This window comes from Crassostrea angulata, chromosome 10, assembly GCF_025612915.1.
Source record: "Crassostrea angulata isolate pt1a10 chromosome 10, ASM2561291v2, whole genome shotgun sequence".
Taxonomy (NCBI): Eukaryota; Metazoa; Mollusca; class Bivalvia; order Ostreida; family Ostreidae; genus Magallana; species Magallana angulata.
In genome coordinates, this window is record NC_069120.1 from 10771825 (window position 1) to 10785616 (window position 13792).

The window sequence follows — 13792 nt, forward strand, 5'->3', positions numbered from 1 at the left end:
GGATATAGTAGTATTATACATGCCTAAAAAACCTCTGGTTACAAAAGAAACATTCAAAAGAGTTCATTGATCATGAGTAAACACAATCCTGAGACCTACGAAATCAACATCTTTCTATGAAATGTTGATACTCAGTAGATGTTTTATCGGGAAAAACTAAATGGGATTAACTTTTGAATGATGGGAAAAGACTGGAAGTTTATGTGAATAAAATGCATTGCAGCTCAGTGTAACTGCATATACATGTATGTACATCATGGTTACGCTGACAATCAAAATTGTGAGTTAAGTTTGTACATCGTGTTACAGTTTTGTCATCCACATTGAATATTTGTTACACAAAGAACGATAACGCGAAATCAGAGACGTATTTATATATAACAGTAAGTATATATACGTCCCAGGTGAAATCGACTGAGCTTTTTCAATAATTACAATCAGGATAAATAAAAATGAAACATTTGAGAATATAATGATCATTATCATGATTATGTTATGAACAAATCGTAAGATTTCGATAAGTAATATTAATATAAATAAAAATTGTTTATATTTTCTTAGAGTTGTATGTTGAGTGGTTTATCATTTAGGCTGCGTAAAATACTTCCGGTTGTCGTATACGCGTGTTTTCGAATTTCCTCGTTATATTATTTGCAAAACAACAATTTGAAACACTACTTACTTGAAAGAGACGGGATTATATAATTCCATCGTGAGTACCAGCTTATGTTAGTAGGAAAAAATCACCGGACCATTAATGTTTACCATGATTTCTTTCTGTTTCGATATCACCATGATCACAGACACTAAAATGAGATACTTCATACGCTCCATGATATCCTCTGTAGCTAAATCTTGAAGTTAAAAAAGAAAATTTAAGGTAGGCTATATTGTATAATCACAGTTTGTATTCGCTTTCAAGCATTTTGTTGTTTGAAATGTATATAAATTATTTTTAAATATGAACACTCCTTGACCTTTATGTACATGTAGATCCTATATAGTGGATGTTGTTATATGCAGCAACGGGATACTCTTTTCTGTAAAATGCGCCCTTATTCAAGCAGTGCATGATTGATCAATGGTGGGATATAAACCCGAGAAAGAGACCCATCTGTCTTCAACTGAGCAGGCTCTCGCAGGGGCAGTAACTGGAACAGTCAGCAGAGCTTTATTCCAACCCTTGGATGTTCTCAAGATACGATTCCAGGTAAAGTTTATCTACTGTATACACCATTTTTAGCGGTTAGTTTTGTCTATGCTTAGGCTGATGGTAAATTGAAATCAGAAAATATGAAGAAGGAAGGGGGTTGCTTATAGCGAGTGCAGCTCGCAGGCACAAAGCGCCAGCAAGCACTGCCAGCTCTAACGGAAATGCCTGGGCAAACAGAAATTTCAGATTACTGCAGCCTTTGACATGCTAAAAATTCTGCCCTCAGATTTGTACTGATTCTGATTAAATTGCAAATGGCTACCAAAATCATGTTCTCATGAGAACATGTAAAATGTATTTGAAGAATGTCATGCATTTAAAAGATGACTAAAACATTCTGCTGATTCTAAAAATGGCTTGAACTAGTTACACTATTTTCAAGCAAATTAATTATAGCATTGTTACTTTGACGAAAATTTTCAATTGATGTCTGCTCTACTAACTTGACCTCAAAATGTCTAGACTGAGCGTATGACCTTCAGCGTAATGAATAAAAAGATAGGCGAATCAAACTGTGCATAGTTCTAATGTATCTGATAGTGATTGTTGCTACTCACAGGTGTCACCCTCTAAACATCCACACTATTAAACAAAAGTTTTAAACATGTATACTAGAGCATACTTTTTTTTACTTTCATTTGTGTTGATGCATCCATTTGGTAAACCACGCTTATCATGCATCAGTGTATATTTACAATTGAATTCATGCTGCGCTTACCCCTATGGTCGCACTGTAAAACATATAGCAGTAAAGTAATGAGCTTAAGAGTTCAGAGCCAACAATAAAAATTTTATGTCTTTGCAAAATATATTCATGTAAATCATATTTTTTCTGCATCCATGATAATTATTTTCTGTATTTTGAATAATTAAAACAGAATTGAATTATGATCAACAGCTGCAATCAGACGAGCAGACAAATTAAACACAAGAGGATTGTTTTTTCATAATTAAAAGTAAATTAGTAAAAGAACAGATACAAATGTCAGGTCGTAAAAATTTCCTCACCCTCAACCACCCCTCTCCAAAGGAACTGACTATTTAGAAGCTATATAATATATTTAAGTTTATCCAGTGAAACCTTTATTATCAGTTGTGAATATATTTTTTAGCTTCAAGTTGAACCATTAAGAAAAGTAGAATCATCAAAGTACTGGAGCATCCCTCAAGCTACACAGACAATTATAAGGGAAGAAGGTGTTACAGCTTTATGGAAAGGCCATGTTCCTGCTCAGCTCCTCTCAGTCATCTATGGAGTTGTGCAGGTTTGTACACTTAGATCACTCATGAAATAAATACATGAGACATAAATACTAATTTCTTGCATCTTTAACTTTATGTCAAAGTTTTTTCATCTAAAACTGAGAAGACAGCTTAGATTCAGAGTACATGTATTTACAATTTTAAATTGGATCCTTATTAGTTCACCTGAACCAAAGGTTCAAAGGAGCTTTTCGTATGGCCTGTCAATACTGGTACCCCAATAGGTGTTCAAATTTCAAAATTTATTTCATACAGAAATTGTTTGATTATAATATGTGAAAATACCATATATTTCTGCGGCTCAAAATTTTTGCGATTTAAACCCCAAAAAGTTTCAAATTATATTCTGCGTTTTCAATTTCTGCGATTACATTAGACTGCAAAAATAAATATACAACATATTATACATGTACATTGTATCAAACTTTGACTACCTTTTTTATTCGTGTTTCGGGACTCTGCTGGGGGTAGTACCGCCGATACCGTGTGTGATGAGGATGTTGTTCTTGATGAAAATTTCCCAATACATAATCAGCCATTGTTGACACCTTAATTGTCACATGGTCAATGTTTATCTAACAAATTTTTGTAAAGCAAATGAATTTCATGCAAGTGCTTTGAATACAACATCTACATTATCCATATGTGCAGATCGATAATGTATTTATTTACCTGAAATTTTTTTAAATATGTCATGTTTTTAAGAGTGTATTTTTTAAGATACATGTATATATACTAGAAAAGACATCCCTGGTAATATATATATATGTAGTGGGGATTTTAGGATCTGTTCCACCCAGAAATGATATTACTAGTAAATTAGGGGTAATTACTGCGTACAGACTACTTTGTTGCATAAGCGGAAGATACGGTAATTTGTGAATAATTTAGTAAATAATTTAAGAGTAATTTGCGATTTTAATTTCTGCGGATTTTTCATACCCACAAGATACTGCAGAAAATAAACAACTGCATACCTTACCCGTTATACGGTATTATGCAAGCATACTAAGATAGTGTACTAGTAGATTCTTAGTTGTGAAAACTGTGACCCCCAGACCAATACTGGATCCCAAAGATGGGTTTAATGTTCAACATAGAAGTATATAGATAAAAGGTTTGAAAATCTTCTCAAGAAATACAATGCTACATTAAGTTTCATTATTTAACTAAGTATTAGCATTCTCATATTTTCATATCCTCATATCAAGGTCACAGTGACCTTCTTTCACTTTTTAAAATTATTTATAGTTCATTTTAGAATTTTGTTATCTTTAATACGTTGGGGATAATAAGATTGGCTAATTGATGCATCTTAGATCTGAAGATATCTTGGATATGATGGCCTAAAAAGTAGGCATCTTTTAAATGTATATTGTTTGATTTATTGTCAAATCGTAGAACATAAGAAAGAATTTTAAATACTTTTAAAAAGTTCATATTTAAACATTTTGAAATAGAATGATACAAGAACTATTGTTCAGGTGAGCGATGTGGCCCATGGGCCTCTTGTCATATGGGTTCCCTCACTAACCCTTCTTTAAATGAAAAGCCTTATTATGAAGACTGCTGGGATTCAGATTTTTTACACTTTCAGATCTGAATCTCAGCAGGATTAAATTTTGAAACCTAATAATGCACAAAAGAATTACACATTTGTATTTGCCTACAGTTTGTCTCTTTTGAGGCAGCGACAAAGGTTGCATGGAACATTTTACCTGAGGGTGTGTACAACTTCCACAAACCTCTCACATACTCTGTGTGTGGGGGGATCGCAGGTTGTGTTTCAACAATTGTGGTCCAGCCTGTCGACGTCATCAGAACAAGACTCATCTCTCAAGGCAATCAGAAAGTGAGCTCTTATCATCAAAAACATCTACCACAATATCATTACCTTATATTGTTTTTGTACTGAGATGAATGAAATGACTGTAGCACATGGATTTCTTATCTCTTGGTATAGTTCTATTTAGACATATAAAGAAATGTTTTATGTTTAAGTACCACTATATATGTAAGAGCAGATTGTGTCTTAACAAATAACATTTTCCTGTTCTTGAAGAGTTGCCCCCCTTTGCCTTTCATCTATGAAAAATCTATCTGGTATAAAATCTATCTGGTATAAAATTTGAAAAGAAGATAAATGCTGCAGACTTTTTGCGGTATATATGTCAATGATTAATAGAAATGCGGTTTTCCTAGATTTATTCCTCCATGTTGAGTGGCGTACTGACGATCACTCGAACAGAGGGGGCCCGAGGTTTGTACAAGGGTCTCCTTCCTGCCATGTCACAGATAGCCCCTCAGATTGGGCTACAGTTTGGATTCTATGCTCTGCTGAAGGATGTGTGGCAAAAATTTATAGACAAACACAATGGTGAAACTTCAGGTACATAACAGTCTTTTTATCATTGTCATTTATAGTTATAAAACCAAGAAATCCTAGTTTTGACTGTACAGTTGCATGCATCCATCTTAAGGGGTAAAGGGAGGATGTCAGAACCCCACAATTATTGCAAAAAACATTAAAATAACCTGCTAATGGGGATTTTGTATTTTTTCTGCTTAGTTTCTACCTTCATATCCCACATAAAATCACCAAAGAAAGCATTATTAGTTTCAATATGCACTTTCTCAATATTCTTTCCTATTACACATTCTCTAAAACATGTTTAGCATGAACTGCAGAACAGCAAGCTCTTGGATATAGCAAAGGCTAAAGAAAGTTTAACTGTCTAAAATTGAATAGAAAATTAAATTTGATTGTATTCAACAGAAACCAATGGCAGTCTTGTATGCGGTTCAGGGGCTGGAGTCCTTTCCAAGATAATTATCTACCCATTAGATGTGGTCAAAAAGCGGTTACAAGTTCAGGGCTTTGATAAGGCGAGAGCAGAATTTGGGGGCGTACGCCATTATCAAGGAATGAAACATTGTTTGTACACTATTGCAATGGAGGAAGGCATCATCCACGGGTTTTATAAAGGACTGGCTCCAAGTTTGTGGAAGGCTGCCTTGGTATCAGGATCCAGTTTTTATGTGTATGAAAAAGTTTGTCAGTTACTGGAGCTCAGGCACGAGAAGAATCACAGTTAGTGAGACAGAGACATGTGTATTACATGTACATACATAGACAAGAATCTATTTACTGTACAGCATTTAAAGCTTACCTGTGATACATGAAATTAAGCAGTGTCAGATGCAATCAATTACCTATAACAGCCTGTGTGTCTATAGAGTGATGAATATCGAAAAATTTCCCCTCCCCAGTGTCTCTTCCATTCAATTTACCCTTAATTGGTCAAATTTAAAATTGAAAACGGTGTCAAAGAGAATATTTTACAACCATGCTGGTGAGAAAATAATACACGACGAAAATAAATCATTTTTCCCTTTCCTCTAAACATATAACTTTTTGAATTCCTTTATCTGTAGAAAAATTGTATACCATCTAATAACACTGACAATGCTTTGGCCTCAGGAAAGAATCTCTTGTTTTTTATTGCAAAATGTTACCTGGAAAAAACATTGTACCTACTTTCTATTGCTTTGATTTAAATTCTCTTAAATAGGTTAACACAGAAAGTATTTATTTGTTTGAATACAATGTAAGCTGTCCAGTCACTCATAATATTGTATCGGGCTCTTGTGTGGGCTGTGTGTGAAATGAAATGTTGGTTGGCCTCTGATGTGTTTATCAGACCAGCAATTTCAAATAGAATTGTTATTTCACCTATATCCTTTCTTAGTGTAAGGACTACAAGTGTTCTTTTATCTCATGTTTTATTGTGAAATCTTGTGGCATCAAATATTCAAATTAAAATAATTCAACAGCTGGTATCATTTTTTCCTTTGTCAGTGCTTACAGAATAAAGAACATTTGAAGTGGATTTCGAAGTGTTTTGCATGTAATATATTTGATTAACAATTATTAACATGCAAAGCGAGTTACTGGATCTAAAAATATAGTGTGGAATTTTACTCCTTTCAAAAATATTTCACATTAAATATCAGTTTGAGATTTCCAAACAATGACAACTTTTGTTTATTATGAGTTGCCGATTCATCCTCTTTTTAGCTTGCCTGAGCCAGAGGGGTGAACTTTGACATAGTAATAAATATATATTTCGAATTCTTCTCAAAAACTATCTGGACAGAAAGGCTGAAACTTCTCTAGAAGTATCTTCAAGTATATACTGTAGATTCAGATTGTTCAAAGCATGATCTCCCGGGTATTCCATAAAAACATTTAGATACTAAAGGAGAAATATATTTAAAATCTTCTCAAAACTGAAACCAAAACAAAAAGGGTCTGAATGTTTAACCTAAGGATATGTGGAAAAAATATAAGAATCTTTTTGACAAGATATACTTTACTAATTAAGCCAGATACTTTGTATTTGACACGTTGCAAAGATAAATCATGTGGCCCAAGATTGATTTCGCTGCATCCCAATGCAATATATGAGTATTCTGCGTTTCTATCGTGTATCATATCATATATGTTGTTTATGTCTCTGATCATATACGTAGTAACTAATAGAGAGATATTATGAAGCGCTGTTGTAATATTTTGAAATATTTTCTGAAATCAAAAATTAAACTATTGATATAAAAAATACTTATTCATGTAGTAAAAAGAATTCTTGATTTTAAAGGTAGATTATATAATGTCAGAAAATATCTAATGTCAGAAAACTTGTCTGTTGATATTATGAATTTATGAATTAAAGTTGCTTTATTGATCAAAAAATCGATTTCTTAATATAATTTATTTAAATTAAAAAATCAAAATCTTGATGTCAAAAATGCCATAAAAAGTCAATTGTAATTTCTAACATCTGAAATACAGTACAGGCAACGCTGATCCCGTATTGGTCCGCGTTACCGTCACGGTATTTTTATCGTTCCCGCGATACACCATCGCGGTTTTTGATCACGGTATGGATTGCGACCGTGATGACACCGCGACGGTGTGATTTACCGTTATTCCTGCTGCTGCTTGTTGTCATTACAGGCAATGCGGGTCGCGTAAATCCATGTCAAATATGCGACTTCAGATTTAAGCATAACAGCTGCATTGTAAATAAATTGTGGTCTATATTATTATAAAATTAATAAATTATATTTATGAAATAGAATTTCATGAAATTGAAAACTACATTCGAATTACAACAAAACATGATTATTACGCTGTTAAAGTTTGTGATGTGTAAATAAGAACACATATCTTTGTATTTTATAACAATCTTAAATTTTAATTTTCCCTAAGATGAACTTGTATCAATGCAGAGCAATTTCATCTTCTCATTTTATAAGTTGACACGCATAGCGCCGTAGACTGTCAATACATGTGTATGTTTTAAATTGAGAAATGAACAAATGTCGGGAATCAACTAACAAATCTATTTTTCCATTCAATAATAAAATTATCATCCATATATAAAGTTGGTGCTGCGTTAAAGCACATGGAATCATAACGTGTTATGTCAGTATGCGTTTCCTGTGTATACATATAAAGTTTAAGTCACGATCATTTTCTGTGTATACATGTAGTGATTAACAAACTCAGGGTAGAAAACGACATGTCCTGTTAAATACGATGTTAGAAATTACAATTGACTTTTCTGGTATCAAAAAATGCCTCAATATATTAAAATGGCACCCCATAAGACCGATTAAACACTCAAATCTATAAACATGTACATTTCCATAAATTTCAGCACGAGAATGAACCAATCACTGTGCACCTGACAAGTAATTTTTTTACAAGACAAACTTGGGGTATTTATATGATCGCATCCAGTGAGTAATTGGGTTATCCCTCTTCGGTCTGTCTTGCTTGCTCTCTCGGAAGGAACCCATAATCACATAGTTTTGGACCCGGCGTATTTTTTTATAGGGGGAGAGGGGGTCTACCATGTTGAAATAAAATTTACACCATGTTGAAATAAAATTTATTATAATTATATGATTTTAATGATAATAAAATTAATATCATAACTTAAATACGGGAAATCAGCTACCCATAGAAACCGTCAAGTGCCTTTGACTAGTAGGTGCGTAGACAATGTCTGTGCCCTACAAGCAGCTCACCTTGGCGGGGTGCGGTATTTAGAACATATCCACTTTTCTCTGTGTCTGGATTCTTCAGAAAACGAAACACCAGGGTATCATGGTCACATAATTGCAGTGGAAGAAAAAGTGTAGTATAATTATCTCCTCGCCCTAGTTTTCAACTGATCTTTGGTCTGCAATTTGCGTTTTACTGATGCGGCATACCTTCAACATTTTTTATTTAAATATCCTCAATCAAATTATAAACCACATATTCTAATGAATCGATATTTCGTTCATTTTTATTCATGCTAGACTTGAATCAAAGAGACATTATTATCCCATGACTTGAATTAAAGAGACCTTATTATCCCACGTCGTGATCTGTTTTCCTGACCTGGCCTTGTACCGTTGAGCTTGCTTTTAACAGCGTGAAGCCAGCTGTAATACACTGTGGTCTAAGTACGGAAAAGGTCCGATATGTTACGTAACTGGAAAGTCCCATATCTTAAAATTACAGTAGGCTATATCTTAAAATAAGAATGTCTACTTCTCAAAACGGGCAAGTAGCATAGGTTTAGAAAAGTCATCTTACATTACAGAAAAGTCCCAGACCTCACATAACAGAAAAGCTTACAGTTCCAAGACCTTTTTTTAGAGTCACTTATGTACAAAAAGACCCAAAATTCAACTTACGTAACAGGAAAAAGCCCAATAACTGAGAAGAACTTGGTTCCTATATTTTATATTAAAAAATAATCCTAGATCTTGCAGTTAACCTACATCATGTCCAATTTTACAGTTCCAAGAGTCCATATCTTACGCAATTAAGAGGTCCAATATCTTACAATTACAGGTTTCCTATACCTTATATTACAGAAAATTCCTTCATCTTACAGTTACATTTGTCCTTCGTTTTTTACGTAAAAGAGAAGTCCCATTTTTTACATAAAAGAAAAGTCCCACATCTTACAGTTACATTTGTCCTTCGTTTTTTACATAAAGGAAAAGTCCCATTTTTACATAAAAGAAAAGTCCCACATCTTACAGTTATATTTGTCCTTCGTTTTTTACATAAACGAAAAGTCCCACATCTTGCAGTCACAAGAGTATTTCTTAAGAAGTGACTGAAAAGTCTTTTATCTAATATTACAGAAAAAGTCCCATATCTTACGTTACAGAAAATTCCCATATCTTATATTACAGAAAAAGTTCCACATCTTACAGTTAGATTTGTAATTTACTAGTATGTCAAACATAATAGAAAACTCCCAGGTCTTACAGTTAGAACCATTTTAACAATACCTTGGACTTTTGGTAGGACGTAGCTATCTATTCCTTACGTCAAAACAGGTTAAAAATGACGCTGGGTTCAAGCGAAATATACACCGATTGCGTTGCTTAACTCAAAAGCCAGACAAATCGTGTTGATTTCAAAAAGCCATAGCTGAGTGGCCAACAACAAAATAGACAGGCAGGGAGTTTAATGTGACCCCCCTAACTTTTGCAGGAAGGTGAATGGAAAGACACCCCCTTCTCCTGAATGAGGTCAGTCGACAGGGGTCTTCTCAAAGAATTAGTAGATTGTCGGGTTTTTTTTCTTTAATTTTTCTTTGTATCGACACGGCTTTCTAAGAAATGACATATTAGTATTAAGACGAAAACTACTTTAGATCATGCATGTTTTTCTTGGAAATATCTAATTTTTTAAAAGCATTTTACGTTTGAACCATGAATGGTACCTGTTTATTAAAATTGGTTAATGGGGTCTTTCTTAATTGAAAAATTCAGTGTTTATTGCGCATGTTTGATATTTTATCAAATTCTTTAAAAACATGAATTTAAGTTTTTCAAGCTTAGTCATGTTAATAACAAATGAAAAATTCGTTTATCCCGATAAAATATATATGTATTGAGTATTATGAAGTCAATCGTGCATAAGAATTTCTTTTTTGATACTACGATATATCAAATATACATGTACTAGGCTGCAGTAGTTAAACTTCAAACGAATTTCTGCCTAAATTTCTTAAATTAAAACATCATGCTTAAGATGCGTCAATGTAGATAGGCAAGATTTTTTAAGTGATTTTAGGTTTTGGATACATTATTCATGTTTTCTATTGATTTTTTTGTTTGTTTTTTTTTTGTTTGTTTTTGTTGATGTTTTTAGCTCACCTGAGCTGAAAGCTCAAGTGAGCTATTCTGATCACATTTTGTCTGTCGTCCGTCTGTCCGTCTGTCTGTCCGTCTGTCCGTCTGTCCGTCTGTCTGTCCGTAAACTTTTCACATTTTCAACATCTTCTAAAGAACTACTTGGCCAATTTCAACCAAACTTGGCACAAATCATCCTTAGGCAAAGGGGATTCAAAGTTGTGAAAATTAAGGGCCACACCCGTTTTCAAGGGGAGATAATTAGAAATTAATGAAAAATTTCGAGAAATTTTCAAAAATCTTCTTCTCAAGAACCAGAAAGCCAGGAAAGCTGAAACTTGTGTGGAAGCATCCTCAGGTAGTGTAGATTCAAAGTTGTGAAATTCATGACCCCCGGGGGTAGGGTGGGGCCACAATGGGGGGGGGTCGAAGTTTTACATAGGAATATATAGAGTAAATCTTTAAAAATCTTCTTCTCAGAAACTAAACAGCCAGGAAAGCTGAAACTTGTGTGGAAGCATCCTCAGGTAGTGTAGATTCAAAGTTGTGAAATTCATGACCCCCGGGGGTAGGGTGGGGCCACAATGGGGGGTCGAAGTTTTACATAGGAATATATAGAGTAAATCTTTAAAAATCTTCTTCTCAGAAACTAAACGGCCAGGAAAGCTGAAACTTGTGTGGAAGCATCCTCAGGTAGTGTAGATTCAAAGTTGTGAAAATCATAACCCCTGGGGTTAAGTTGGGGCCACAATGGGGGGTCGAAGTTTTACATAGGAATATATAGAGTAAATCTTTAAAAATCTTCTTCTCAGAAACTAATCAGCCAGGAAAGCTGAAACTTGTGTGGAAGCATCCTCAGGTAGTGTAGATTCAAAGTTGTGAAATTCATGACCCCCGGGGGTAGGGTGGGGCCACAATGGGGGGGGGGTCGAAGTTTTACAAAGGAATATATAGAATAAATCTTTAAAAATCTTCTTCTCAGAAACTAAACAGCCAGGAAAGCTGAAACTTGTGTGGAAGCATCCTCAGGTAGTGTAGATTCAAAGTTGTGAAAATCATAACCCCTGGGGTTAGGTTGGGGCCACAATGGGGGTCGAAGTTTTACATAGGAATATATAGAGTAAATCTTTAAAAATCTTCTTCTCAGAAACTAAACAGCCAGGAAAGCTGAAACTTGTGTGGAAGCATCCTCAGGTAGTGTAGATTCAAAGTTGTGAAAATCATGACCCCCAGGGGTAGGGTGGGGCCACAATGGGGGGTCGAAGTTTTACATAGGAATATATAGAATAAATCTTTAAAAATCTTCTTCTCAGAAACTAAACAGCCAGGAAAGCTGAAACTTGTGTGGAAGCATCCTCAGGTAGTGTAGATTCAAAGTTGTGAAAATCATGACCCCCAGGGGTAGGGTGGGGCCACAATGGGGGGTCGAAGTTTTACATAGGAATATATAGAGTAAATCTTTAAAAATCTTCTTCTCAGAAACTAAACAGCCAGGAAAGCTGAAACTTGTGTGGAAGCATCCTCAGGTAGTGTAGATTCAAAGTTGTGAAAATCATGACCCCCAGGGGTAGGGTGGGGCCACAATGGGGGGTCGAAGTTTTACATAGGAATATATAGAATAAATCTTTAAAAATCTTCTTCTCAGAAACTAAACAGCCAGGAAAGCTGAAACTTGTGTGGAAGCATCCTCAGGTAGTGTAGATTCAAAGTTGTGAAAATCATAACCCCTCGGGTTAGGTTGGGGCCACAATGGGGGGTCAAAGTTTTACATAGGAATATATAGAGTAAATCTTTAAAAATCTTCTTCTCAGTAACTAATCAGCCAGGAATGCTGAAACTTGTGTGGAAGCATCCTCAGGTAGTGTAGATTCAAAGTTGTGAAAATCATGATCCCTGGGGGTAGGGTGAGGCCACATTGGGGGGGGTTAAAATTTTACATAGGAAAATATAGAGTAAATCTTTAAAAATCTTCTTCTCAGAAACTAATCAGCCAGGAAAGCTGAAACTTGTGGGAAGTATCCTCAGGTAGTGTAGATTCAAAGTTGTGAAAATCATGACCCCTGGGGGTAGGGTGAGGCCACATGGGGGGGGGGGGGGGGGTGTTAAAGTTTTACATAGGAATAAAGAGTAAATCTTTAAAAATCTTCTCAGAAACTAATCAGCAAGATGATTCTTTTTAATTGTTAAGACTTTGGCTCCAGGACAATTCTTCGGCCTCACAAGAAGGTTCAGAGTTTGATGTAGCTAAATATCCCATATATAATCAATTGTAAAGGATCTTTTTGAGAACTGCAATACTCAACATGTGATATATAACTATAAAATTGAAGCAGGCAGCTATTTTTTCATTAGAATCATTTTGTATTACTGTTTTGGGTTATTGCCCTTGATTTATTGATTCTTGATTATTTTAATTAATGCATCCACTGTTAACCAATTAATGTGATGATTATTTTTATACAATAATAAATATTCAATGTATATAAGTTGTTCTGCATAAGTAGTTTTGGGTTAGGCTGGATTAGTTTGTTTATTTTTGATTTCCAATTTTTAGATACTATGAATTACTTTAGGCTGGCACATATATAGGGACAGTGTCTATTGCATTGCAACGAGTGACTGTTTGGGGTTAAACTTGAACATGTACGGAGAGATTGAGGGTGTTGACATCCCTGCTCTTTCTAATTTTCGTGTTTTTCTAACCAACGATACAGAATGTGCGGTCATTTCTGCCCTGTATCGCATTGATACAAGTGTGCGGTCATACCTGCTTGTATTGGTGGTGGTTGCGGCGGAGCACTAGTGTATGGTCATCCCTGCTGGTGTTCTGGCCTTTCTAGTGCAAGTGTGCGGCACTCCCTGCGTTAGGTTGAGCTGTTGGCGCAAGTGTGAGGTCATCCCTGCTTGCGTTATCTCTGCTTGCATTAACGTTGGTACCTGTTGAATTGCGTAGGTGTGCGGTCATCCCTGCCTGCATAACGTTGAGTCCCTATATATGTGCAGGAGCGGTGATTAAAGTCTGCTCTTGTAAATATTTTCAGCAATCAGGGCTATCCGAGTTCCAAGGGGGAAAAATGGATTTTATTTATACAGGATCTACATGTA

General features: G+C 35.0%; 1 protein-coding gene across 3 annotated transcripts; it reads left to right on the forward strand.

The window, feature by feature from the left end:
- Positions 1-600: 600 nt before the first annotated feature.
- On the forward strand, positions 601-6166 carry LOC128168340 (mitochondrial thiamine pyrophosphate carrier-like). Of its 3 annotated transcripts, none has more exons than XM_052834577.1 (6): positions 601-712; positions 1068-1210; positions 2326-2478; positions 4149-4328; positions 4679-4865; positions 5253-6166. In XM_052834577.1, the coding sequence occupies exons 2-6, from the start codon at positions 1082-1084 to the stop codon at positions 5570-5572; spliced, it is 969 nt and encodes a 322-aa protein (XP_052690537.1). In that variant the 5' UTR covers positions 601-712; positions 1068-1081; the 3' UTR covers positions 5573-6166. The 3 variants fall into 3 exon arrangements, with proteins under 3 accessions (XP_052690537.1, XP_052690535.1, XP_052690536.1); XM_052834575.1 differs by having other exon boundaries at positions 604-880; positions 994-1210; XM_052834576.1 differs by having other exon boundaries at positions 610-880.
- Positions 6167-13792: the final 7626 nt, after the last annotated feature.